The following is a 27,960-nucleotide window of genomic DNA, read 5'->3' as shown; positions in this document are numbered from 1 at the left end:
GGCGTAAATTTTAAGGTGTTATAACAAAAAATCATTTAAACCTTAGAAATATTTATATTTTCCAACATAATTTCATGATGAATACATCCATAATACTAGAGTATATACAGACAGAATGTACAGTCAAACACAACAATTATCTCAAATTAGCTGCAATTAATGCTGCATAGTGCCATGCAGCGCAACTTAAGGCTACTATATCTAACGCACCCTAGCGCTACAATCACATTTTCATCAGTTTCTTTTACATTTCCTAGTGAAATGTAAATGTATATGGAATATATATATATAAATACACAGCTTCAATGTAGTCACCATAGATAAAAGAAAAAAATATAGGCACATTTGACTATACGGATTTTGGTGGCCACCGTTTTCTGTTTAGTCATCAGTAAGTAACAATTCTGTAATGAAATACTTTCTAATAAAACTCTTTTAGTGTGGCATAATTTTTCAAGATTATTTTTTTCTTTTTTACAAAGAAATAATGGTGGTGCTGGTGTGCGGTTCGATAGCGCCTTATAACACGCGGTAAAAACTTTTCCAGATTTAAAAATAAAAAAAACCTCTGTCGGATCATATCCTGTATAACTTCATTACGAAACCTAATAAATATAACTTATACATATTTCAAGAACACCTAAGTATGCCATCCAAATCGAAATTGGCATAACATGAAAACTCATTCGCCAAATTATTCCTATGATGCGGCTGGAATTCACAAATCTTTAATGCTAAAAGTTTTTCCACATTTTCCCTCATCACAGTTCCCGTGCACACCACGATTTTGTCCTTAGCTAGCAATTTTATCGTCTCCGAGGTTTTTGTAATGCATTCTTCGGAGAGGAACGGAGGGTCAGCCACGACTAAGTCGTAAGAGTGCAGCGCTTCTGGTGGGAGTTTCTCTGGTGTATTGTAGTCGTAGAAAATAAAGTCTGGCCCGTGGACTTCGAATCGCCTGTCGTATTCTAGCAGTGACACTGAAAAAAAAAAGTTCAAAATTCTTTATTCAATTTATGATGATATACCACCTACCACATCACTTATTGACGTCAAAAAATTACTACTAAAAATAAGTCTACTAAAACTAATTAAAAACATCACTTTTAAATGGAAAAAAATAATGGCTCGCACTAAATTGGTATAATCAAAGCATTTATTGAGAAAGTAGACAATAGATAGTATTTCCCAAAAAGCTAGTAGGTTACTAGCATTTCGGGACGACCACTGCTAAGAGTTCAGGCTGCGGAACTGTGGGCTTTTTTTACATATGTTGGGTACTGCAGCCTCGTCATAGTTACCTGTAGCTCGGGCTCCGAGCTGCCTCTTGACGGGCACGAACAGCGTGGGGCAGGAGACCAGCGCCACACGCCCGCCGTCCGCCACCATCTTGTCTATGACCTTCACGAGCGATTGCACTGTGGCTTCATGATACCAAAACTGGCTCAGTTGCTGGGAATAGATATAAAGATTATAGACATAATTACTAAGCCACGGATACACTATGGAACATTTGACGCGCAACATATAGTTCCTTCCTTTTCATTACAATTTGCATGAGCGAGATAGACTATGTGCTATTTCACTCGAGTCAATAATAATGCGTGAGATAGCGGTGTTGCGCGTCAAATGTTGCCTAGTGTATTCGTAGCTTTTTATGGGATTTCATAACACATGCAGAAATCATTTTGTTTTGCGTGTGGTTCCTCTTTAAAATATGGCGGAAAATCCATATCCTGCCATGGATTGCGGAGACGACTAAGGGGCATTGCTTTGGCAGCTGGTAGGCAACATAGCATACCCAAGGAGCGATGACATCAGGCAGAAATAATCACAGCCAAATCTTTGAAATGTTTAGCCTTATATCTTACTAGCTTATGCCCGCGACTTCGCCCGTGTAAGTTTCTCACGGGAACATTTATTTCTCCGGGATGAAAGATAGGTATGTCCTTCTCAATACTTCAAACAACATATATGCAAAATTTCAAGAAGATTGATGTAGCAGTTAAGCACTGAAGAGGTAACAAAACAAACTTACTTTCGAATTTATAATATTAGTTGGGATGCTGACAATGCTTGTTTTATTTTTAATACCAAATAATATAAAGTTTATCTTTGAGTCTCGTCAAAAAACTTGGACTTAAAACCTTTCAAGCCACAGTGCCCGTGTGTAATGGATTGCAAAACATAGTGTTGAGCAGTCCATTATCACAGGTGGCTAAATCCATTTATATCTTGTGAACAAGCATTATGAAAGCTAGATAAGTTTATATTAGAGATCCGCCATGAGGCTGACATAGTCACACAAGCACTCAAGCCTTGTCAAAAATTTTGAAGAAAAAAAAACCTTTCAACACCAACCCAATTCTCATCAAACAGTATGTTTTCCTTGAGCTTGTCATTCTCTTCTAGTTTGGTTAGTATCTCCTGTCGCCTCTGCTGCTCAGCGTAGAACTCCTGCAGGGCTGCGAACGTCTCTGCTGAGAGGGTCGGGACATCGTCCTCCTCCTCCATGTTCCTAATAGTACTGAAATAATATATCTTAATTATTTATTACCTATATTATCCTTATATATTATAAAGCAAAGTCGTTCTTATCTTTGTTAACATTTGAATGACAGTGCACAGGGCGCATTTAGTAATAGTAGAAAAGTAAGTTTGTTACCCTTTCAGGCTTTATCTATTCAACCAATGTTCTTGAAATTTTGCATACATTTCATTTGAAGTACGGAGTAGGACATAGGGTACCTTTCATCCTGGAAAAATAACTGCTCCCGTGGTAATATCACACGGGTGAAGCCACGGGAAAATGCTACACACATATGTATCAAATAATAAATTCCATACTGTTAACATTATAATAATTTGTACATAATTATAAACAATTTACAAATAGGCACATAATACTATGATAATTAATTCATAGTTCACAGTGTTACACAGTTGAGGTAATAGTGAAAGTTTGTTTTGTTTTCCGGGTGATGGTGATGCATATTGTAGATATGTGGTTTATTTTTTATTTAAAGTAATTTTGTTAATTTACACTATTTCTAATTTTATTTGTTTTTAGGCAAATTTAACCATTTGATCTGGGAGATAATAAAAACAATCAAAGCAGGCAACTGAAAGGTTAATGTAGTTTTTATTTTAATTAATGATATTACAATGCATTTCCTATCTTAGTTTTCTGAATAAAAGTAACCAAACCTTATGTTTCAAATGGAAGTATCTAAGAAGCAATGTTTGAGATTTAAAAAATGTGGTTGTCCAAATCAAAAGGAACCTTTTACAAATCTTTAATACCTCATTTAATAAAAAAAAAAAACGACTACACCAATTTTGATGAAAGCTAGAGACAGATGAAACATTCAGGAGTAACATAGGCTACTTTTTATCGTAGTTTTACCCAAGCGAAGCCGGGACGGGCCGCTAGTATGTCATAAATATGAAATAATAATATGCTTCATAACAAAAAAAGCAAAAAAATTATGGTAAACAAAGATTTTTTTAAATATTATACTTTCTACCTATCTCCACTTGATGCTAAGCTAAGGGATCTGTCGCCGCATGCGCAACTAAACAACCAGGCTATATCAAAATAGAATTAAGTACATATGCACCTACTTTCAGTTTAGTTAGCTGAAGAGTACCTATTAGTTTTCCATTTAACCTGTCCAACTTATCACAGAGTTAATCTTGAATTGTTCCGTTGCCCGCATTTTTGGCAATGCAAAAGATTGCGCAAAGTTTACGCTCTCGTTTATGTACGCTTGACAGATAAAAATAGGTTAGTCAGACGCCGAAGGCTCGAACAGCGCAGGCGGACGTCGCTTTTGTTGCAATGTTTGCTTTATTTTGTTAAAATACTCACTGTGAAATCACGCGAAATATGTCCCCGGAGATGTGTGAAAGATAACTGGTGAGTTTGTATAATTATATATATATTAAAATAGCTTCAATTCTCACAATTTCGTTAATCTACATGAAAATTCAGCGAAATATTTGACAAATAATTGTCAAATAATTTGTTTGGCAGTAGTTGACATTGTCACACGGAATTGACACTGGCTGGCATCCAGTTGTAATCTTAGAGTTGCAATCGACATGGAAACGGGAAATTGCTAGGGGTTACCTGTTTTTTTTGTTTAAAATATTGAAATAAAACTATTTTTTAATTATGTTCCAGATCAAATCATGGAATTCGACAAATTATCAGTATTACCACTCCACCATTATCCGGAATATCTCAAGCCATGCTGCGACTTGATCAACGCGGAATGGCCTCGCAGCGAAACTGCGCGAATGATGTCTCTCCAAGCGTCGCGGGACTCCCTCCCAACCAGTTTTATTTTAGTTAACGATAAATGTGTCATAGGGCATTGTAAATTAACGCCCATCCCAAGCATACCCGAAAGCTGTTTCATAGAAGCCGTAGTTATAAGTAAATCACTGCGCGGTAGAAAACTTGGTAGTTTCCTTATGAATAAAATGGAGGATTACGGAAAAAATGTTTTGAAATTAAAAATGTTGCATTTGTCCACGAAAGGACAGGAGAATTTCTACGCCAAATTAGGATATGAAATATGCGCCCCAGTTTCCATTTACGGCACTTGTGTGAATACTTTATTAATAGAATCTAAGAATGATAGTGTTAAGATTGACTTATCTGTGCCAAAAAAAGAAAATAGCGAATTTCCGCCACCGCCACCTCCCCCACCGATGCCGACGGCTAAAGACATTAATGGCAACACTAAAACGAACTGTATTAAAAGTAATAAAACATTTATGTTTAAATATTTAAATTAAAGCACTGTGTTTTGGGAAAGTGTTATAATGAAATGAAATGTCGATGAAATAAAAATATTTACGTAAAATATCAACAGTTTTATTATTATTTTAAAAATGCTAATATATCATTGATTAAAATTGGGCCTTTTCTATGTATGCCATGGCCCTTTGCCGTATCCTTTCCACTTGTTCTTCATCGCCAATCTTCTGTTCGACTTCGATCCATTTTTTGAATAAGGTCTTCATTTTTCTTGCTGGCAACTTCTGAGATGTCATTCGCTCCATTACTTGTCTGTGGCACAGAAAAGTAACTACTTGAAATTATCTATATTATGAAGAAAACATTCCAGTACTGATTTTGGTATAAATAAAACAACATTTCAAAAGTATGTTTGATGATGATGATTTCTTAATGTCTAGTTAGTCGCGTGGTAGAATTTTTTAAACGAACCTGATAGTATCCGCGTCACCTCCTTTCAGTAGCATGTCGATGTAAACAGCAACAACGTCGACTCTCTGCGGGTATACTGCAAGTACCTGGGATAAATATAGTACTTCAAATTATTGTAATTTTATGATTGATGTGTAAAATTAAAAAAATGCAATTTACACGCCAGGGGCCATATTTGTAAAAATGTTAATGATAAATACGTATTTTCATTGCAATACCAAATTGAATGGTCAATATTCTTCTAATGTTGCCAGCCATGTGGACAAAGCGCCCTATTTTCTTTCTATTCTAAAATATGTTTAGAAAATAGGATACTTGGGATTTGTTTAAGAAAATATGCGGAGTATAACCAAATAAGATACTTTTCCATACAATTTCTCTGGCCCATTCCCGCTAATCCCATACAAAGTGGCGAGTACGTGATGAGGGACAAAAGATCTTCAAATTCAAATTAAAAATTCAAATTCAAATCATTTATTCAGAAATTAGACCTTCACAGGCACTTTTTCTCGTCAATATTTATAGTTATTTCTCACAAGCTACAAACTACTGGCATTTCAGAACGACCACTGCTGAGAAGAAATGCCGAAAGAAACTCATTTGAACAGTGTTGGTCCCTATCATGCCAGATCGGCTTACCATTATTGTATCTTACAATGTTTTTTTTTTCTTTCTAATAATATATAAAAGTACATAATGTACATAGTCAAAAAGTATATCAAAACAGGTTATGATTGTGATCCGAGTGCTGATTATAATATAGATCTCAGCGCCCTGTCTCGTTTCTTCCCATGTATTTGTAATACACACATCTCTCTTAGTGAAATGGATGATATTATATGACGTGGTCTATGGCTTACTCTGTCTACGGCTGATTTTGTTTATCTTAATTACCTGTTCAAAAATGGAGAATGGTGTTGTGTATTTCGTTCCACGTAATAACCACGGCCCTCAGACATGAGGAATGCGACTATGAATAAGTTACCTGTTCGAACAGAGCCTCGGCGCGCTCGCGGTCGCCGTGAGAACGTTCTAGAAGCGCGAACTGTACCAGCACTGACACGTCTGTGATTGAGGAAAACTTACAAATTAATATCAATAGAAACAGGAAAAGAACAATTTGAAACCATCTTCGTCTTTTTTTAGATGTGCCAAGGTTATTGTGTTCGCCTATATCTGTGCCAAATTTCGATGAAATTTGACAGCACAGAGATAAACGTGACCTAGGCTATTTTTGATTATGGTTTTACACATGCGAAGCCGGGGCGAGACGATAGTTTTGTGATAAAACAAAAAAAAAATGCAATTTCTATCGATGTGCGCAAAATAATTAGTAATATTTAGGAAGGATTTAAATACAAATGTTATGAAGTATGATGTTGGTATTAACAATTTGTATGTAATGCAATAAACATCAAATATTCTCGACTTACGGTCTTTCTTCTCTAATACACTAACAGCTTTCTGCATGACCTGTCTCGCTTTGTCCACCAGCCCTAACTTGAAGCAGGCGCTGCCGGCCTGAAAACATATGTAATATATTAGGACAAATAAATAAATCACACAGATCGAGCTAGCCCCAAAGTATGTTCGAGACTTGTGTTATGGGATACTAACTCAACGATACTATATTTTATAACAAATACATATATAGATCCAAGACCCGGGCCAATCAGAAAAATATCATTTTCCATCATGACCCGACCGGGGATCGAACCCGGGACCTCTCGGTTCAGAGGCAAGCACTTTACCACTGCGCCACCGAGGTAGTCATATGTCTATTGTGAACTCAATTCTTCAGGAACACCAAGGTCTAAATTTCAATATGAATACTCATCGTCAGCCATTGAAACGTGCCCGCTAATCCTGACGTCAGCCCCTCTTGGGAATGAGATTGTTGCCCATCAATAATCAAGTTGCCAAGGCTAAAGTCTTGGTTGCCTGTACAACATCTACGGGAGGTTACGGAGTGGTTCTAGGGCGGAACCACATCACACCAACAATCTTCCGCCATTGCTCATGTTCCCGCAGTGTGGACATTAAAATGGCTGATGATGAATTTATTTATTTATTAAATTTTATTGTTCCGAATAAAAAACATTTTTATAAACAAATGGCGAACTTAATGCCAAAACCATTCTCTCCTAGCTAACCATTAGGGCAAATGAGAAAAAAAATGTGCGGCGCAAAAAGGGAAAAGGGTGGGTGTCCATCAGTGTTAGCTAAGCAGAGAGGGTGTCCATCAGCGTTAGCTAAGCAGAGAGGGTGTCCATCAGTGTTAGCTAAGCAGAGAGGGTGTCCATCAGTGTTAGCTAAGCAGAGAGGGTGTCCATCAGTGTTAGCTAAGCAGAGAGGGTGTCCATCAGCGTTAGCTAAGCAGAGAGGGTGTCCATCAGTGTTAGCTAAGCAGAGAGGGTGTCCATCAGCGTTAGCTAAGCAGAGAGGGTGTCCATCAGTGTTAGCTAAGCAGAGAGGGTGTCCATCAGTGTTAGCTAAGCAGAGAGGGTGTCCATCAGCGTTAGCTAAGCAGAGAGGGTGTCCATCAGTGTTAGCTAAGCAGAGAGGGTGTCCATCAGTGTTAGCTAAGCAGAGAGGGTGTCCATCAGTGTTAGCTAAGCAGAGAGGGTGTCCATCAGTGTTAGCTAAGCAGAGAGGGTGTCCATCAGTGTTAGCTAAGCAGAGAGGGTGTCCATCAGCGTTAGCTAAGCAGAGAGGGTGTCCATCAGTGTTAGCTAAGCAGAGAGGGTGTCCATCAGTGTTAGCTAAGCAGAGAGGGTGTCCATCAGCGTTAGCTAAGCAGAGAGGGTGTCCATCAGTGTTAGCTAAGCAGAGAGGGTGTCCATCAGTGTTAGCTAAGCAGAGAGGGTGTCCATCAGCGTTAGCTAAGCAGAGAGGGTGTCCATCAGTGTTAGCTAAGCAGAGAGGGTGTCCATCAGTGTTAGCTAAGCAGAGAGGGTGTCCATCAGTGTTAGCTAAGCAGAGAGGGTGTCCATCAGTGTTAGCTAAGCAGAGAGGGTGTCCATCAGTGTTAGCTAAGCAGAGACGGTGTCCATCAGTGTTAGCTAAGCAGAGAGGGTGTCCATTAGTGTTAGCTAAGCAGAGAGGGTGTCCATCAGTGTTAGCTAAGCAGAGAGGGTGTCCATCAGTGTTAGCTAAGCAGAGAGGGTGTCCATCAGCGTTAGCTAAGCAGAGAGGGTGTCCATCAGTGTTAGCTAAGCAGAGAGGGTGTCCATCAGTGTTAGCTAAGCAGAGAGGGTGTCCATCAGTGTTAGCTAAGCAGAGAGGGTGTCCATCAGTGTTAGCTAAGCAGAGGGTGTCCATCAGTGTTAGCTAAGCAGAGAGGGTGTCCATCAGTGTTAGCTAAGCAGAGAGGGTGTCCATCAGTGTTAGCTAAGCAGAGAGGGTGTCCATCAGTGTTAGCTAAGCAGAGAGGGTGTCCATCAGTGTTAGCTAAGCAGAGAGGGTGTCCATTAGTGTTAGCTAAGCAGAGAGGGTGTCCATCAGCGTTAGCTAAGCAGAGAGGGTGTCCATCAGCGTTAGCTAAGCAGAGAGGGTGTCCATCAGTGTTAGCTAAGCAGAGAGGGTGTCCATCAGCGTTAGCTAAGCAGAGAGGGTGTCCATCAGTGTTAGCTAAGCAGAGAGGGTGTCCATCAGTGTTAGCTAAGCAGAGAGGGTGTCCATCAGCGTTAGCTAAGCAGAGAGGGTGTCCATCAGTGTTAGCTAAGCAGAGAGGGTGTCCATCAGTGTTAGCTAAGCAGAGAGGGTGTCCATCAGCGTTAGCTAAGCAGAGAGGGTGTCCATCAGTGTTAGCTAAGCAGAGAGGGTGTCCATCAGTGTTAGCTAAGCAGAGAGGGTGTCCATCAGTGTTAGCTAAGCAGAGAGGGTGTCCATCAGTGTTAGCTAAGCAGAGAGGGTGTCCATCAGTGTTAGCTAAGCAGAGAGGGTGTCCATCAGTGTTAGCTAAGCAGAGAGGGTGTCCATCAGTGTTAGCTAAGCAGAGAGGGTGTCCATCAGTGTTAGCTAAGCAGAGAGGGTGTCCATCAGCGTTAGCTAAGCAGAGAGGGTGTCCATCAGTGTTAGCTAAGCAGAGAGGGTGTCCATCAGTGTTAGCTAAGCAGAGAGGGTGTCCATCAGCGTTAGCTAAGCAGAGAGGGTGTCCATCAGTGTTAGCTAAGCAGAGAGGGTGTCCATCAGTGTTAGCTAAGCAGAGAGGGTGTCCATCAGCGTTAGCTAAGCAGAGAGGGTGTCCATCAGTGTTAGCTAAGCAGAGAGGGTGTCCATCAGTGTTAGCTAAGCAGAGAGGGTGTCCATCAGTGTTAGCTAAGCAGAGAGGGTGTCCATCAGTGTTAGCTAAGCAGAGAGGGTGTCCATCAGCGTTAGCTAAGCAGAGAGGGTGTCCATCAGTGTTAGCTAAGCAGAGAGGGTGTCCATCAGTGTTAGCTAAGCAGAGAGGGTGTCCATCAGCGTTAGCTAAGCAGAGAGGGTGTCCATCAGTGTTAGCTAAGCAGAGAGGGTGTCCATCAGTGTTAGCTAAGCAGAGAGGGTGTCCATCAGTGTTAGCTAAGCAGAGAGGGTGTCCATCAGTGTTAGCTAAGCAGAGAGGGTGTCCATCAGCGTTAGCTAAGCAGAGAGGGTGTCCATCAGTGTTAGCTAAGCAGAGAGGGTGTCCATCAGTGTTAGCTAAGCAGAGAGGGTGTCCATCAGTGTTAGCTAAGCAGAGAGGGTGTCCATCAGTGTTAGCTAAGCAGAGAGGGTGTCCATCAGTGTTAGCTAAGCAGAGAGGGTGTCCATCAGTGTTAGCTAAGCAGAGAGGGTGTCCATTAGTGTTAGCTAAGCAGAGAGGGTGTCCATCAGCGTTAGCTAAGCAGAGAGGGTGTCCATCAGTGTTAGCTAAGCAGAGAGGGTGTCCATCAGTGTTAGCTAAGCAGAGAGGGTGTCCATCAGTGTTAGCTAAGCAGAGAGGGTGTCCATCAGTGTTAGCTAAGCAGAGAGGGTGTCCATCAGTGTTAGCTAAGCAGAGAGGGTGTCCATTAGTGTTAGCTAAGCAGAGAGGGTGTCCATCAGCGTTAGCTAAGCAGAGAGGGTGTCCATCAGTGTTAGCTAAGCAGAGAGGGTGTCCATCAGTGTTAGCTAAGCAGAGAGGGTGTCCATCAGCGTTTGCGTGAACTCTTTTCTTAAAAGAAAATCGAGTGTTTAAGCCATTTATATCAGCGGGTAAAGATATCCAGAGATGTGAATAAACTAACAGTAATCTGTATAATACATGTCCAGCGACCACATGCCACACTAGCGCCCATTGGCACTAACCTGTATATAGATTCTGCAGTCTCTCCGATACTTCCTGAGCACGAGGTCTACGAGCGCCAGCAACTCTCCCTGCTTGCTGGTCTCCGAGTACATGTCCAGCAGTTGGCTGTGGACCGAGTACGGCTCGTTCATTTGTAACGCTTCCTCTAATGTCTTCTGTAGGCTTTCCTGTGGACATTAAATATTGGGGGCAAATTTAAATATGTATTGACCGAGCGAGCGAAGCGGGCGAGGTCTAACATTCTACTTGAGATAAAAATATTTTTTTTGTATGTATGTATGTTTGTAACGCGATAACTTTCGAACCGTTAGTCCGATTTTGATTAAATTTAAAAGGTATGTTGGATCTGTCAATATAGTTTTCAAGTTCGTGGGGAAACAAAATCGGTTAAGCCGTTTTTGAAATATTCACAATTTTCGCGAGGTCTAAGTTCGGGGCGAACAAAATGAATGAATATCACTAATCATATTCACATTTTAAAAAAGGAATTTAAAGTTTTCCATATGAAGACCAATGGCGAAACGAAATCGTGGTAGATTTTTCAAAAATGGTAATGACAATACTGCATTGTTCATTGGCTATTTGAGTGAGTAAGAAAGGGAAATGCATAAATTTAGGTATTTAAATGAAAAAAAAAAAAAAAACACATCAATTAAATCTCACCTGAATTGAACATTTTTATTTACAGATCAACCGAAAAAAAAAAAGAAAATCCCCGGGGATTTGGGTCTTCACTTCTACTAGCTTTCGCCCGCGGCTTCGTTCGCGTCATTTCCCACGGGAACGATTATTTTTCCGGAACGAAAGGTACACAATGTCGAAAATATTCCAGTTTATCTGGTGGTCGTATATATATCAATAGGAATTGAAGTACTTACCTTCGTTCCGAATCTGTTCTCCAGATTCAATAGAGCGAGCCAGACGTTGAGTTTGTCCTGCTCTTCGCGGAAGGAGATCGTGCTCAACGCCCGACGGCCGACCGCACGCGCCTTCTCGATTTCTGTAGACTAAAAACATATGTAAACTATTATTATAAAGAGGTAAGCGTTTGTGAGTTTCTATGTTTAAGACGGAGATAATCTCCGAAACTACCAAACCTTTTTCAAAAATTATTTCACCACTAGAAAGGTACATTATCGAAGATTGCTATAGGCTATATTTTATCACAAAATTCCCACGGGGGCGAAGCCCTGGGCAACATCTGGTCAGTAGTTTATTATAGAGGTATTCGTTTGTGAGTTTGCATGTTTGAGACGGATAATCACCGAAGCTACCGAACCGATTTCAAAAATTCTTTCACCATTATAAAGGTACATTATCTAACAACGTTATAGGCTATATTTTATCACAAAATTCTCATGTACTACTCACACTACTCAAAAATCACAAAATAGTTTCAGAACGAATAAACTCAAGACAATATTTTTTGTTTTGAGTTTATTCGTTCGTCACAGAGAATAGCCTAAACCTTCAAGAGTAACATAAGCTAGTTTTAATCGCGAAAGAAGTCACGGTCGGCCCGCAGACCGCATGAGATGGGTTTACCTGTAAATGGAAAGCCATATAAGCGATCCACAGTTCGCTGGCGTCGGGTTCGGCGAGCGCCGCGCGCTCGAACTGTTCGGCGGAGCGCGGGCGCTCGCGGCCGATCGCGCTCCGCTCCAGCGCGCGCGTCCGTTCCTCTTCTTCTCTCAGCTTCGATAGCTTCTCCGCCACTGACAGCTTCTTGCGTTTCTTTTTCGGTTCATCTTTTTCCTGCGAATGAAAAATTATATGACTTTACAGCCTGTAACATTAAATTATATTTATTTATTTTTAGCCGAGCTGATCCGGTCTGCGCCGGTAGTTATCTATATTATTATTATAAAGCGGTGAGCGTTTGCGAGTTTGTATGTTTGAGGCGAGTAATCTATGAAACCACCGAACTGATTTCAAAAATTCTTTCACCATTTGAAAGGTACATTATCCAAGATTGTTCTATGTTATATTTTATCTTAAAATCCCACGGAAGCGAAGCCCCGGGCAACATCTAGTTAAATATAAATAACGTATAAGTAAATAAATACAATTCATGTACTTTTTATACCTCAGGTACGTGCACGTTTAATATATTATTTATATATAATATCTAGCGATCCGGCCCGGCTTCGCTCGTGTACAAACATAATAAATTATAAACCTAAAAACTCTGGAATCACACTATTTACTGATGAAAACAGCATGAAAATCTGAGTTTATGACGAACAGTCAGACACACGCGGCAGTGGACTTCGTTTTATAATATGTAAGGATAACTAGCAGCCGGGCCCGGCTTCGCTCAAGTAAAATCATAATAAATTATCTAATTATTGAGCGAGCGAGGTCTAACATTCTACTTGGGGCAAAAACACATTTTTTGTATATATGTTTGTTTGGAACGCGATAACTTTCGAACCGTTGGTCCGATTTTGATGAAATTTGAAAGGTATGTAGGATACGCCAATAGAATTTTTAAGTTCGTGAGGCAACAAAATCGGTTCAGTCGTTTTTGAAATATTCACAATTTTGTAAAAACATAATACAGTGTTCGCGAGGTCTAAGTTCGCGGCGAACAACTGTACTCTATTCATCTTGGACTGTGTCAAAAAGTAAACAAAAAAGAAACGAGAAATTAACAAGCCAAACATTTAAGTAAGCGACATGACTCCATAAAACAACAACAACAACAAAACTTAACATTAACAGAAAGTAAGAACAAAATTAACAAAGGAATAATGATAACGAGAAATAATGATTTTTTGTTCAAGGTTTGTTTACCTTTTGTCTCAGTCCAAGATGAATAGGCTATAGTTACTATTAATCATAAAATTATGACCACACATGAGTTGGAAAAAGGTTAAGGAGAACAATAAAAAGTTACCCCATCATCGCTGCTGAGATCCTCATCATCTTCCACCTGCGGCACAACGACAGGCGCTGCCCAGAAATCCTTAGCACTGGGCACTTCCAACACAGGCTCCAAACTTTCCACCACTTTAACATCTTCTTTCTTACTCTTACATGCTTTCTTTTCCTTTTTACTCTTCTCTTTTTTGCTTATGTTTTGTCCTTCTTCATCGAAATCATCGATCGTTTCAGAATCTTTCTTTGTTCTAGATGTTTCTACTGATTCCTGATTCTCATTCGAAAGTTCAATAACGCTTCTGTCCTTATAACCTAATGCTTTTAATTTTTCTTGTACTAACGTCAAAGCTTCTAACAGCTTTTTAGCTCTTTGCTTCACTACTAATATTTCAGAATGCATAGCCGTGTGGAACATCTTGTTTTTAGCATTCAAACCTTTCTTCTCTATATTCGCTATCTTCTGTTCTATCTTGTCTATCCTTTTTTGTCTAGCTTTGATAAGTTTTAGAAGAGAGATAACCCGTTTCTTACATTTCCTCATGTTGTTGCAATTTGATATGTCTATCAGTTCTAACTCTTGTGGCGTCATCGCTGGATCCATATCATCGTATACATCAGTTTCTATGGCGTCACTTTCTTCGGAAACTTTAGTTTTTTCTTCATCAGATATCTTCATTTTTTTATTTTCCTCTTCACCAAAATCATTTTCAATGCGGTCGCTGTCTGACACTTCCTGTTCTTCTGATTCTGATTTTTTATCTCTTTTCTTTTTAGCTTCATCTCCCAAAGTTTCTTCTTCTGTCAATTCTTTAAGTTTCTTTTTCTTCTTAGTTTCTTTTACTTCTGTCTGTGATTCTTCAGATTTCTTCTTTTTGCTTGGAACGTCTTGAGAATCGCTGTTTGTGTTCCTTCGTTTTTCGCCTTTTTCCCGAACATTCTACAGGAGAAAACAACGATACATTCAATAAACATGGTTTTGCTCGCGATAAAATCGTAGTTTTGCTCAAACCAGCAATAAACTTACCTCGAAAAACGGCTCGGTGACCAGACTGCCTGTCATCTTCTTATCTTGTGGGTACACTCGGACTATCGTGCAATTTACCTGAAAATTGTATAAATATTGAGTCTTTCTTTTTAACACAATCAAGTCCACAAAAATGTCGAACTACTGTCACAATTCTCTGAGCGGAAAGCGTGGTTTTTTCCTCAGTTATAGAGCACCGGGAGTCCGCGTTCTGATAAAATACCATATTATAATCTGACAGATAAACCAACCTGATTAACCAGTTAGCCGTATTCAACACAACACAATTTTTAACGTGATCTGTTCGTTCTATCACATATAGGGCTATCAAACACTTTGTCAGCAACCGGTGAAACAGGCTGTTAAAATTATGACTTAATTTTGGGATATGTATGTATAATGTATAGATTAATATTTTTGGCGACATCGGTGGCGCAGTGGTTAAGCGCTTGACTCTGAACCGAGAGGTCCCTGGTTCGATCCCCGGTCGGGTCATGATGGAAAATGATCTTTTTGTGATTGTTCCGGGTCTTGGATGTTTATCTATATATGTATTTGTTATAAAAATATAGTATCGTTGAGTTAGTATCCCATAACACAAGTATAGAACTTACTTTGGGACTAACTCAATCTGTGTGATTTGTCCTAATATATTTATTAATTTATTTATTACCATTGTCCAAATGAATACAAAACTTAATATAAAATATCAAATAGATTTGTATATTGATTTTTAAATCCTAATCCTACCTAATATTATAAATATATTTATATATTATTTGGATTACTCACAATTTGTCCGACATGGAAGGCGTCGCCGATGTTCCCCAGGGGCTCCCTGGAGATGTACTGGCGCGGCACGTACGCGGTCACGTTGTTGAAGAACGACACCAGCATATAGTCGTTGCGGATTATCTATGGACAAACATTTAATGAGTTAGGTTAGAGCCACATATAAATCAAGGTTGTCTCTGATTCAATGTCTGCGCTTGAAAGTAGGAAATTGATAGATGTAATCTAAAATGTTCTGTTCTGATTTCTCTTTATAAAATCTTTCTGTTTATTTTTTTGCTCATAACCCAAATAAATTGTGCTTCAAATTCATTCGCAGTGTTTTTTTTTTTTTTTTATTTATTTGACACAAACAGTCATAAATACAAATTAAACACATATGCAGTTTCTGAAAAATAGATAAAACAGTGTCGAGTATTATTATAATAACATTGCGTATTGTAAACTGCGTGAGATGGTAACAGATGATACAGTGAAAACACAAACTAAGTGTATTGAAGAAGTCAGGAATAATAATAATAATAACAAACTAGACATTTTGCTAGGAATGTTTAAATATTTTTATACAATTATTTTCGTATTGATAGTAATTTAAAATTAACTTCATTTTTTGTATGCCGCAATGAGTTCGAGAACATATCAACATCAGAGAAATTTTTATTGTAACTGAGTAAACAGCGATGGAAAAAGTTGTTACGAGTGTAATTGTTTCGAAGCTGGGGTGGTACTGAGATGTGAAGATCCCGAGAGGGGCGGAGCGGTAGTCGTGCTTTAGGTATGAAATTTACTTTAGATAGAAGTGTGGATGTGTCAACAAGGTTATTAACTATCTTGTGTAAAAAAGTTATGTCAAATTGGATTCGTCGGTTCTGTAAGGATAGGATGTTATAGCGACAAAGTGAAACATTATATGGGATATCTTTTATGTTATTGCGATAATTAAGTAATTTGATGAATTTTTGTTGTACTTTTTCGATTCCATTTATGTCATTATGGTAGAAAGGATTCCAAACATTGCAACCAAAGCCCAGTGTGGATCTTACGAAACTATAGTATAAAACTTTTAGGGTGTCACTATTTCTAAAAGGTTTGGTAATCCTGTTGATAAAACCTAAATTTCTAAAAGCTTTTCTGGTTATATAATCGAAATGAAATTTAAATGTGAGTTCACTATCCATCATAATGCCCAGATCCCGCAGTGAGTTATTTAAGTGTTTAACCCCCGACGCAAAAGAAGGGTGTTATAAGTTTAACGTGTCTGTCTGTGTATCTGTCTGTGACATCGTAGATCCCAAACGGATGAAGCGATTTTCGTTTAGTTTTCTTTTTGTGTCATAGATAATTTAAACCATGTTTCATGAAAATCGGTTCAGCCGTTAAAAAGTTGTAAACTTGCGTCAACAGCAATTACTAGGGGAAAAAATATGGTTAGCGAAAGCAATTTCATACGACTACCAAATAGGCTAATTGTCATTTGGCCTACCTATTGTGAAGTGGTTACCGCAGCAAACGTTGTCTACTCACCCTGACACAGCCCTTGTAGGCCTCCCCGCGGCGCGCGCGCTCGTAACAGCCGAGCACGGGCAGCTCGGGCGCCAGCAGCGCCGGCTTCAGCGTCAGCAGCACCGACTGCTTGTGAGTGTCCACCACCAACACTCGCGCGCGGACCGATTGCCCTACCTGGTATGCAGGAATAGGGAGTATTACTGCGCATTTGTCCCGCCAGAGTGCAGCACTGTATGTTAGATACACAAAAGCTTTGCCGCCTTTTGCTATGTCGATTAAAACGTTTATTTTAGAGTACTTTATTAATCCTTTCATTGTGTAAGCATTCGTTTGTGAAAATATACAACAATGTAGCATATTCGGGCGCCGATATATTGGGAAAAATCGTTTTCCATAAGATAAAAAAACTTCGAAAACTATGGGATACGCCTCACGCTGTAAAATTTTCGAACCAGTAAACGGTCGAAGAGAAGTTCGGAACACTTCACACGTGAAGACTTACACTGCACATGTGAAGACTTAAAATATGGACTTCTTATCAGTTTATGACCACAGTTGACCAAATAATGCAGAACATAACCTAAAATAGTGATATTATTTTCAGGATAATCCACTAAATCCTTCCTATTTCCATTAAACTCGCACCACGATTACGTAGAAGGTATTTTTGGTCGTAAATCTGCAACAATTTTGAAAATTGGCGCTTTTGCCTCCATTGGCAATGTTTGTGTACCTTAGTTGTACCAGTAGCGCCATCTGCGCTGAGTTTTGCGTAATATGCCCTATTATAATATATACAAAAATATTTATTGATTTATTGGCACATTAACAATACAGGGTGTAAAATTATCTTGCGACATAGCCGAAACCCACGCAATCTCCCGATTCACATGAACATTTTCCCCTCAAGAAACCATGCCTGGGAAATCAGTAGTTTAGTTTTATTCCATTTATTTTATTTTTATTAATTAGGAAGACCAACAGCCATACATCAAAATAGGTGATAAATTTAAGAATCATTCGGCCATTTAAAGATCACACACATATAAAAGCAAAGTAAGAATAAAACATTATCATTACCGCTAAGAAAAACACAGATTTATATGCAGTTATACAAATCTATGATCAACTTTTTTATCATTATTGCTGTTGATCAACAACCACATCAACCGGAAAGAAAAAGTTAGAAGACGTCTCAGTCTAGGGATACTACAATTAAACAAATCAATGTCAACTTTAGACGATACCCGGTTATACGTATAGTTTCTGACATAATCAGGTTCAAAGTTGAATTGAAAATGTTCATTATAACTTTTTTTTTTTGCACATTTATATAATTATGTAGACGTGGTATACAAACTCACGTGGTACGAGTAGGATTTGAACCTGAGACCTTTCGATCCACAGACGGGGGTCTTACCATTACACCACCACCGCTTCACATAAAAGGTTACATAGAAACAAAAAAAATATGCGCAATAGGTTACCTTGAATTTCTTTTTGGACAACTTCGATATGCTGGACTTTTTTGGATCCACAAATACTCCGGAATCTGACAGGTGTGACTGAGGCACGAAGCCTGTGGAAAAATCATAGTAATATTAATAATAAATAAATGTATTACGACAAATCACACAGATTGAGCTAGCAGCAAAGTAAGTTCGAGACTTGTGTTATGGGATACTAACTCAACGATACTATATTTTATAACAAATACATATATAGATAAACATTCAAGATCCGGGCCAAGATCATTTTCCATCATGACCCGACCGTATATCAATATTTAAGTATAGCGAAGGCGCCAGTCGTCAACCACGAGTGTCACGCTGCCGTCCACCAGCTGTCCCACAGACACTGCTCTTCACTGCAGTGGCGGGGTGGTCAGAGCCTCGGGAATTTAGACACTGACAGCACTCACCAGTGACCCTGCCGACTTGCAGCAGCACATGGTCGTCGGCCACGTGTGTCACACTGCCGTCCACCAGCTGTCCCACAGATAACTGGTCCATGCTGAAGTACTTCTCCTTCAGGATAGCGGGGTTGTCAGAGACTGTGTAGGTGTAGTCGCAGAGGTTGTAGGATACGACGCGGACTTTGTGAGTGCTGCCTGCGGGGAAAAAATCTCGTGCTAAATGAGATTGTACATCAATCCGATCCATATACAGGGTTACTGGTATCTAACGCATGGCCTTCCAAAGGCGCATAAGGTACATAGAGACTAACATCTTTTGTTCTAAGACTTGTATCTGTGACCCGTAATAAATACAAATAAAAAAACATTTTTTTAGTTTCAATGTCGTTTTTATAAAACGCTAACTCTATGTGCGATTCCGCTACATAACGCTACTGTGCTGTCTCGTGTTGCTTGGCTGTTACATAGAGTTGTGTAGAATCGCAAATTAGATTGTATTTTTTATATGAAAAAAAAAAAAAAAAACTACGATTCTCGAAAAGTCGTAGAATAAAAGTTGCTTGTTTCAAATTCAAATTCAAATTCAAATCATTTATTGCAAATGTAGGTAACACAGGGATTTTATACATGTACAAATAGTATCGCTACATTTTGCCTTTCGGCATGCAATACTGAAATACAAAATAAATACAATTTTAGATTTAAATTTAAAGTGATAGATAATAAGTCGAATACGTGCACATTCCATTTCAATTCAGTTATACAATTCATTATAATAATTTTATGTCAATTTCAATTATAAAAAAATAAAAATACCAATTTACAAAATGTCAGAGAGATACTCGTCAATACTATAATATACCTTGTTTTTTAGCAAATTCAGGACACTACGTTTGAACTGTACATAATTTAATGACAGTATGTCATTTGGTAAATGGTTATACAATCTTGGTGCCTGAAATACACAGTTGTTATGAAAATATCCAGATTTACTTATTGGACCACAAACTTTGTTAGGATATCTACTACTATTACGTTTTGTGTATAAATGTATATTCCTTTTTACAAATGTTACACATTCAAATATATATAAACATGGGACTGTAAGTATTCCTAAATCTTTAAAATGCGATTTACAACTGTCGGTCTGCTTCTGCAGTTTACAAATTGCTCTTATGCATCTCTTTTGTGCTCTAAATACTACTTCCTTTTCGGTAGAATTACCCCAAAACATAATTCCATAGCGTAGGGCAGATGAGACATATGCATGGTAGGAAACTAACACCGCTGGTTTATTGACTACTTTACCAAGCATATAGAGAGCATAAGAGAATCTGTACAGCTTATTACAAACACTTTGAGCATGGAGTTTCCATCCAAGGTTAGTGTCTATGTAGATGCCTAGGAATTTCGCATTGTTTACATCAGAAACTTTAGAGCCTAGATATTCTATGTCCATTGGATGGGATTTTTTTCTTTGGTCACGAAAACGCATAATTTTTGTTTTGTCAACATTTATCTTTAAATTATTAGATTTCAACCAATTTATAATACCTTCCAAGGAGTTGTTTATTTCATTTTGTAAGGTTGTGTTATCCTTTCCAGTAAAAATAACGGTACTATCATCAGCAAATAATACTACTTGATGATTTACTGTTTTTGGGAAATCATTTATGTAGATAAGAAACAGTAATGGTCCCAGGATACTACCTTGAGGGACTCCGCAATGAAGGGTTCGAGTTTTGGACATGTACTTTTTTTCAGTTCTTGACTTTGGGCATATTTGTTTTACTACTGTTATTTGTTTTCTATTTTCTAGGTATGATTTTAGCAGATCATAGGCCTTTCCCCTAATGCCGTAGGCCTGAAGTTTAAGTAAAAGAATATTGTGGTCTACACAATCAAAAGCATTTGAGAGATCCATGTACATTGCACAAACGGATTTATTTGCATTTAAGTTAGTAAGTACAGTGTTTAAAAAAGTGAAAATTGCTTCATTTATTGTTCTATTTTTTCTAAACCCTGCTTGTTCTTTGCAGAGTAATTTATATTTCTCTAGATAGTCATATATATTTCTATGTAAAACCTTTTCAAAAATCTTTGCCAATATAGGTATTAGAGCAATCGGTCTATAGCAGGACATATCTTTACGGTCATTTTTCTTAAAAACGGGGACTATGACAGATGTTTTCAATCTTTCTGGAAACACCCCCTCTGATATACATAAATTTAAAATATGGCTTAATACGGGGCTGATAACGTCTGATGTACGTTTTAATATTTTTGTGCATATTTCATCGTATCCTGTGCTATTTGTGTTTTTAAGGGATTGAATTATTTTGTGTATGTCATATGGTGTAGTTGGAGTCATAAAAATTGAATTTTGGGCAGATGTTACAGCTATGTTATGTTTTACAGGTACTTTATCCTTACTAAACTTGTCAACAAAATAATTATTAAAAGCCTCTGCTATTTCGGCTGGATTATTTAATAAAGCGTTGCCACTCTTTACACTTTGTATTTGGTCTTTGGGTACATTATTTTTCATTTGGTTAATTATGTTCCATGTCGCTTTAGATTTGTTTGTCGATGATTTTATATAATAGTCATTTTGTGATTTTTGTGTTAGTGTGATAATTTTATTTAGCTTTTTCGAATATAGCTTGAACTTGGTTTTGTTTGCCTGGTTACTTTTTTTTCTATATTGCCACAGTAGCTCTCTCTTGCGTTTGCAACACATTTTTATGCCTTTCGAGATCCAGCGTGGCTTCTTACGGGTATTTATTTTTATGCGGCATAGAGGGAAGCATAGTTTATACAGTAATACAAACAGGTCATGAAATAAATTGAATGCTGTGTTTGGATCTTTACATGCGTAAATATCCATAAATTTTAGGCTTTTCAAGTGGGAGCAGAATTTTCTTACATTTTCTTCGCAGTAATCTCTTCTATAAATATACCACGATTTAAGAGAAACTAGTGTTGGTAGTGGACATGACAGCAATTGAGCTGTGTGGTCAGACAGTGCAAATTCTATAACTTCACCTTGTTTTAATGTAACTTGTTTTAATGTACCCAAGTAGTCTTTAGGAGGTTTTGCGTTTGATACCAGTATCCCTGTATAGTAGTTTTCATCGACCACCACTTGCTTCCAGTGAAGGAAAACATCGTGAGGAAACCTGGAATACTGGTTGATGATCAACTTGTGTGTGTAATGGCATACTCCATTAATAAATAGTGCCAAGAAAGTCGTTGTGTGTGTTTCATTCCGCGTAATGACCACGAACCTCAGCCATGTGGAATACGACTATGAAGAGAGAGAAAAGAGAATAGCTTTCGCTCGCGGCTTCGCCTATTATTTTTCCGGGATGGATGGTACCCTATGTCCTTCTCCATACTTCAAACTTGATGTATGAAAAATTTCACGAAGATTGGTTGAGTAGATAAAGCGTGAAGAGGTAACAAACTAATAAACTTACTTTCGCGTTTATAATACTTGTTAGGATTAGGAATATATGTGTAGATAGATATTTTCGTTCCCCGAGCGAATTCCAAAGAACGACTTTGTATATTATAACTTATAATAATAATTGAAAACAACCATACTTACCAACGGGGTAAGACTTGGCCAGAACGTGTTCGTCTGTCAATTCCTCGTCGACCTGTATCCTGCGCAAACTCATAGTTCCTATACAGCCTTGGCCCAATTTAAAGTGGACCGTTCTGCCTAGAATTCTTATGACCTGGTGGAAAACATAACTCAATTATAATTGTTTATGGTTTCGTTCAGGTAAAAGTGGACCCTATTACTAAGACTCCGCTGTCTCAGCAGCTACCCCACGATAAAGTACATCATTTGGATCGAATAAGTAACCAAACAAGTAGACTAAATTAGGAAAGTACCGATCGTTGTGCCAGCTCCAGCACTGTCGTCGAACAGTTCGCCAAAGTTTGGCGTATTCGGCATACATCGCTGGTTTCTCATCGCGGTAAATATAACAAACTCAAACTAGTGTAACGGGTGTGAATTTCGTACATGACTGTGGATCGATATTGAATGCCATTGTCACTATCACCTGACAGGTGTCAGGGCGGTGTTGATATCGTACGAAATTTGCATCTGTTTGGGGAAATTAAATTGTAAATATCAACAACTTATTTAAGTATGATAAAAGTCATGTTGAAAGACTGAAAGAATCAGTTTTCGTTATACTGAATTTATTTCCACGTGAACGTAATGTTCACGGACACGCGTCGGCGTGTGTCCGAGTTCGGCGACAGTGTGGAGCTGGCGTTACGGTAATAAAAAACAGATTGGGAGAAAAAAATGTACAGTTTGGAAAAGTAGAACCAAAATGATCAAAATGGACCAAACGGGAAAGTAGACTGATTGTTCCAGAGGGGCTTTTAATTACCCTATCACCCATTGAGTGTTAATCAGTTTATATTTTCCTCATTAGTATACGGTTACACAACGATCTATATACTGGTACTGAACGACTTTTCGTATGGAAGCAACTTTGAAATGGCGAAAAAAAAAACAGTTGATCCATACATTTTCCACAACTTAGGTAGTTAATTTTGTATAGAACAGCTGATTTTGTTCTCGCGATTTCGGAATTACCCCCATACTAAAAGTTGTTCAGAAACATGGACTGAGCGTGTAGACAAAATTTTGCCAATGTATTAAAAGTCACCTTGTATAGTGCTTTCTTTTATATACACTTCAACGAAGCCAGTAGGAGAAGCATTTTCATTTTAAATACCAGTGCTGAAGGGGTGGTGGGCCAATGGTTAAGACCTTCCCTGTGATCGAAAGGTCCCAAGTTCGAATCGTACTCGCGCCACAACAGTTTCTATACCAATCTGACTCATGTATAGTAGTTTTCATAGACCACCACTTGCTTCCGGTGAAGGAAAACATCGTGAGGAAACCTGCACACTGGTGGACAGTTTAGTTCACTAGAGTGTATGTTGACTACCCGCCACTAGATGTCGGTAGGCAGTCGTAAAAGTCACGTCAGATGCATTTAGGCGACTTGAATGAAATCTAATACCAGTGTTAGCAATAACACACTCGATGTGATGATAATGAATACCTGTGCTTCCTCAATTATGTCTCCCTCTTTTATCTTCTGTTCCTCGTCCATGTCGGGGAAGGTGGTGGAGAAGATGTCCCTCATTGTCAGAAAAGGGGTGTTGCGGATCGGAACCACGTATAACACTCGTGCGCGGATCTAGATGTAAAATGTCTTATGAAATATTGATACAATATAAATGTGGCCGTCCAAATCAATTTGTATTGTTTTCACTTTGTATTTTGATGTGAGCAAAATTTTACATTTGTCGGTCAGTTTGGTTTATTCGTAGAAACTATGTAATTCTCATTTATGTGCATGTACCTACCTAACTTACTGTTTTATGTACTTATGAATAAAATAAAAGGGACCTGGCGCCCGGCACTTACGATATTATTGCCGTTGTTTTATTAATAACAAATATTATTAAATGGGAAAATAAGTTTTTTTGTTACCTCTTCATGCTCTATCTACTCAACCAATCTTCTTGAAAATTTTCATACATGCAGTTCGAAGTATGAAGAAGAATATAGGGTACCTTTCGTCGCGGAAAAAATATCTGTTCCCGTGAGAAATTTAAGTGGGCGAAGCCGCGGGCTAAATCCAGTATATTATAAACAGGCAAGTACATATATTTACTAGTATTATATTAATATACTTTAAACATATATATACTTTAATCGAACGGATTTTTTATACATGTCACACATGTGTTATAATATGAAATGAAAAATCGCGCGTTCTGTCCCGTCCGGGATAGACAGGGGCGCGGGTTAATTTCCCGCTCGATTCCAGATTTTTTTCATCAAATTATTATTTTCAAAAATTACTTTTATTGGGCAGTCTCGTGTGAAATGTGATATTATTACCTTCTGTCCAAGCTTGGGTTTTTTCCCGTTGACCTTGTCGGCGTGGTCGCGCTGGACGTAGCCCCGCTGCCCGCCCAGCACGCTGCCTTCGATGCCGTTGTCGAGGGGCTGCCGCGTATCATTAGTATTATAAATGCAAGTCTGTCTGTCTATTCCGCTTTCATGTCTACACCGCCGGACCGACTTTGATGAAATTATGCATGTAGTAATGAGCCGTACGAAAATAGGCTACTTTTTTTCAAAAATCGACCCCCAAGCGGCTATAATGGGGGTTGAAAGTTTGTATGAAAATCGTGTCTGTTACGCTTTCGCAGAGAAATTCACGCGGGAGAAGCTGAGAGCAAAATATATTTGTAAATAAATATGTAGACAGGTATATATCGACAAATAAATATTAATTAATAATTAAATGAGAAAGTTCGTGAGGATATATGTGTATGTTTGTTACTGTTTCACGCAAAATCTACCGGACGGATTGTTATGAAATTTGGCATATGGGTAGAATATAACCTGGAATAACACATAGGGTACTTTTTATCCCGAAGTTCCCACGGGAGCGAAGCCAAGTACGAACAAGTGTCAAGTAGCCAATACCTTGTCAACAGTGAACTGCAATGGAGTCCCCGGCGTGAGTTGCTGGATGGTGCTGCCTCGGGGCGAAGCTCTCTGCAGCGCCTCCAGCTGATTGGTCAGCGTGACAATGCTGGTGTCTTGTGATTGGCTCACTGACTTCACTGTGCACCACGTTATCACTCCCACGTCTGTCAGGCAAATAGTTTAATTTATATTAGTTCGACGATTAGATGCGATGGATAAAAACTGGAGGGCAGGCCTTCGGCCAGTGTGTGTAGTGTGACTTAGTAAATTTTTTATAACTGCTGGCTATATATATATATATATATATATATATATATACATATATACAGTTAAATGTTACTTGCAAGATTTGATTTTCCAATTGTCTATACCAATTGGGACAGATCAGTCACAAAAAGACATACTCATTACTAGCTTTTGCCCGCGACTTCGTTCGGGTGAACTTCTCATGGAAACAGGTATTTTTCCGGGATGAAAGATACCCTATCCTTCTCCCTTCAGACATATATGATTGATTGAGAAGGTAAAGCGTGAAGAGGTAACAAACTTACATTTAAAATATATGTTAAGATTACGATAAACTTACCAAGTTTCACATCAGGATTAACATTGCTGCTAGGCAGGAATGGTCTCGTGTTGGCAACACCAATGTCCATAACGTAGCCATGATCCTCCACAGATACTACAGCCGCCTGGAGCTGATCACCTGGTGGGTCATAGACAGAGAAAATTATACACATTAACCTATTCCGTCCCACTGCTGGGTAAAGGTCTTATACAACTCCTTCCAAACTGATTGATTCTATCATTTCTTCACAAAGCTTCACAGATCATCACACCAATGCTTCCTTTTTTGTTCACACCAGCGCTTGCCGCGTTTTCAGTTGCTGCATGTGGCAAACATGTCTGACGAGACAGTTCCATTTTAGCGTCACAGACTTGTATCCCACATGACTCCAGTTTTGGACCGGAGAATAGAGTTTCGGATTTTGATATAATAGCATTAAATATGGAAGTATAGACTGCACTGAATAACACATGAAACTCACTCTTATGCACATCAGTATGTTTCTTCACACTGTTGACATGCTGCGGCATCATGGACAGCATCAGCCTGATTCCCTCCACCTCCAGCACCTTGATGGCTACATACTGCCCTCTACGGAACATCTCTTGCAGCTCCGTTACTTTGTCTGTCTGTGGGGTTAAATGTACTTAATTCATATGGACACTTACTGGTCTAAATTAATATAATTCGTCTGCTACTTTGAACTTGAAAAGAAGAAGAATGTACTTATGAATTACTAGGACCAGCAACTAAAATAAATGGAGAAAAACAAAAACATTTTATTGTCAATTCTTTAACAAAAGTTGTGTGACAATACTCATGCTTCGACAATGGTAATCTATGTTCACCACAAGGCATTAATTCCAAATTTCATCTAAATCGGACTAAACACTTAGCCATTAAAGTGTAAAAGACAGAAAAACTTTTGTAATTACAATATTATTAAAAAATTTCCACAATCCAAAATCAGTTAAAGAAACTGTAGTGATACAACATTCAGATGCTCATCCCCAGTTTTTAAGAAAGACTTCTATCACTGAGGGAGTGTTCTTAATGTTAAACTCTGACCTTACAACAGATTTGTTACCTATAGTCCATGACTGACCGCAGAATAAAGATACAAAAAATTAGAAGCTAAAGTGATACCTGATCATTAACATAAGCTTCCAAGAGCTTGTTGTACGGCTCGCTGATGTGGCAAGCCATCACAGTGCCAGACATTTTGCCTGGCAACATCACTGTCAGCTTGGTCTCGTGGACTTGACCAATGCGTCCCAGGACCAGGACTCCTGGTTTGATCGTCTGAAAAATAGGTTTCAAGTTTTAATGTTTTATGTAGTCACATTTTTTTATAACTTTAAACTAGCTACAGCCTGCTGCTCTGCCTGTTATAGTTTATGTTCGATCCCAGGTCATTGACTATATTAATTTCAAATTTCATCAAAATCACCCCGTTAGACAAAAAAGTCCTACATTTATAATATTAGTATAAAGTGACCATTTTGTTAACAAAGCTGTTGGTTCTTCTAATCTTAAAATAAATAAACTAACAGTCAGATTTCCTCAAAATAAATAAAAACTTCAAATAACACTCGAATATTCTAAACGACTTAATGGAAAACCATGTTTATAAATTCAAACTTAAAAAATGATAGCTAGCAGAGTAACATGTACCTTGTAAGTGAGGCGCGCTGCGCAATTTTTGAAGGACTGGTCAAAATCTTTTGTGGCCTCATCTGATAAATATCCATCGTCAGCTTCAGACTTCTTTTTCTGCTTCTTCTTCTTTTTCTCTCCCTGCTCAGCTGAGCCTAAAAACTATAAAACAGTAATAATGTAACAAAACAGCATTACTTTTATGGAATTTGTTTACTTTTAGAAATACAACTCACGTTTCCACTTTGTTTAAAATATTTTATAGTGGGTTTCTTCCCACCACGAGGAAAGTATTCTTCTGTATCACCCATTACTGTGCACTGTGTACTGGGTAGTACAAACAAAATATAAATTAAAATTGGTAAAATTAATTAATTTTTAACACAATTTTTTGAACTCTCGCTCGACACGGCACGGCTCTTTGAGGTTATGGCCGTTTTGTTTCATCACAACACAACACAACTTCACTTCATTGTGCCTATATGGGTTTCACCGAAACTAAACGCTTTAGGGATGCCAGTATGT

At 38.4% G+C, this 27,960-nt stretch overlaps 3 protein-coding genes across 6 annotated transcripts; 1 reads left to right on the top strand and 2 right to left on the bottom strand.

The window, feature by feature from the left end:
• Nucleotides 1–34: 34 nt before the first annotated feature.
• Nucleotides 35–4,026, bottom strand: LOC128676980 (uncharacterized protein). Of its 4 annotated transcripts, none has more exons than XM_053757473.1 (4): nt 3,872–4,026; nt 2,362–2,527; nt 1,302–1,452; nt 35–980 (listed from the first exon to the last, which is right to left on the bottom strand). In XM_053757473.1, the coding sequence occupies exons 2-4, from the start codon at nt 2,512–2,514 to the stop codon at nt 631–633; spliced, it is 654 nt and encodes a 217-aa protein (XP_053613448.1). In that variant the 5' UTR covers nt 2,515–2,527; nt 3,872–4,026; the 3' UTR covers nt 35–630. The 4 variants fall into 4 exon arrangements, with proteins under 4 accessions (XP_053613448.1, XP_053613447.1, XP_053613450.1 ...); XM_053757472.2 differs by lacking the exon at nt 3,872–4,026 and adding an exon at nt 3,655–3,766; XM_053757475.2 differs by lacking the exon at nt 3,872–4,026 and adding an exon at nt 3,651–3,764.
• Naa80 (N(alpha)-acetyltransferase 80) lies at nt 3,772–4,876 on the top strand. Its single transcript, XM_053757476.1, has 2 exons — nt 3,772–3,919; nt 4,187–4,876. Exon 2 carries the CDS (start codon nt 4,195–4,197, stop codon nt 4,804–4,806), a length of 612 nt encoding a protein of 203 aa, XP_053613451.1. The 5' UTR covers nt 3,772–3,919; nt 4,187–4,194; the 3' UTR covers nt 4,807–4,876.
• On the bottom strand, nt 4,870–27,878 carry Rrp5 (Ribosomal RNA Processing 5). Its single transcript, XM_053757471.2, has 22 exons — nt 27,672–27,878; nt 27,454–27,597; nt 26,926–27,081; nt 26,261–26,408; nt 25,798–25,917; nt 25,209–25,375; nt 24,615–24,722; nt 23,767–23,904; nt 22,278–22,410; nt 18,674–18,862; nt 18,240–18,331; nt 16,771–16,926; nt 15,247–15,369; nt 14,455–14,532; nt 13,447–14,367; nt 12,093–12,302; nt 11,426–11,554; nt 10,547–10,714; nt 6,673–6,760; nt 6,225–6,304; nt 5,240–5,325; nt 4,870–5,080 (listed from the first exon to the last, which is right to left on the bottom strand). Exons 1-22 carry the CDS (start codon nt 27,744–27,746, stop codon nt 4,921–4,923), a joined length of 3,669 nt encoding a protein of 1,222 aa, XP_053613446.1. The 5' UTR covers nt 27,747–27,878; the 3' UTR covers nt 4,870–4,920.
• Nucleotides 27,879–27,960: the final 82 nt, after the last annotated feature.

This window comes from Plodia interpunctella, chromosome 17 (genome assembly GCF_027563975.2).
Source record: "Plodia interpunctella isolate USDA-ARS_2022_Savannah chromosome 17, ilPloInte3.2, whole genome shotgun sequence".
NCBI lineage: Eukaryota > Metazoa > Arthropoda > Insecta > Lepidoptera > Pyralidae > Plodia > Plodia interpunctella.
The sequence above is the reverse complement of the archived record's forward strand: the minus strand, read 5'-3'. Positions and strand labels throughout refer to the sequence as shown.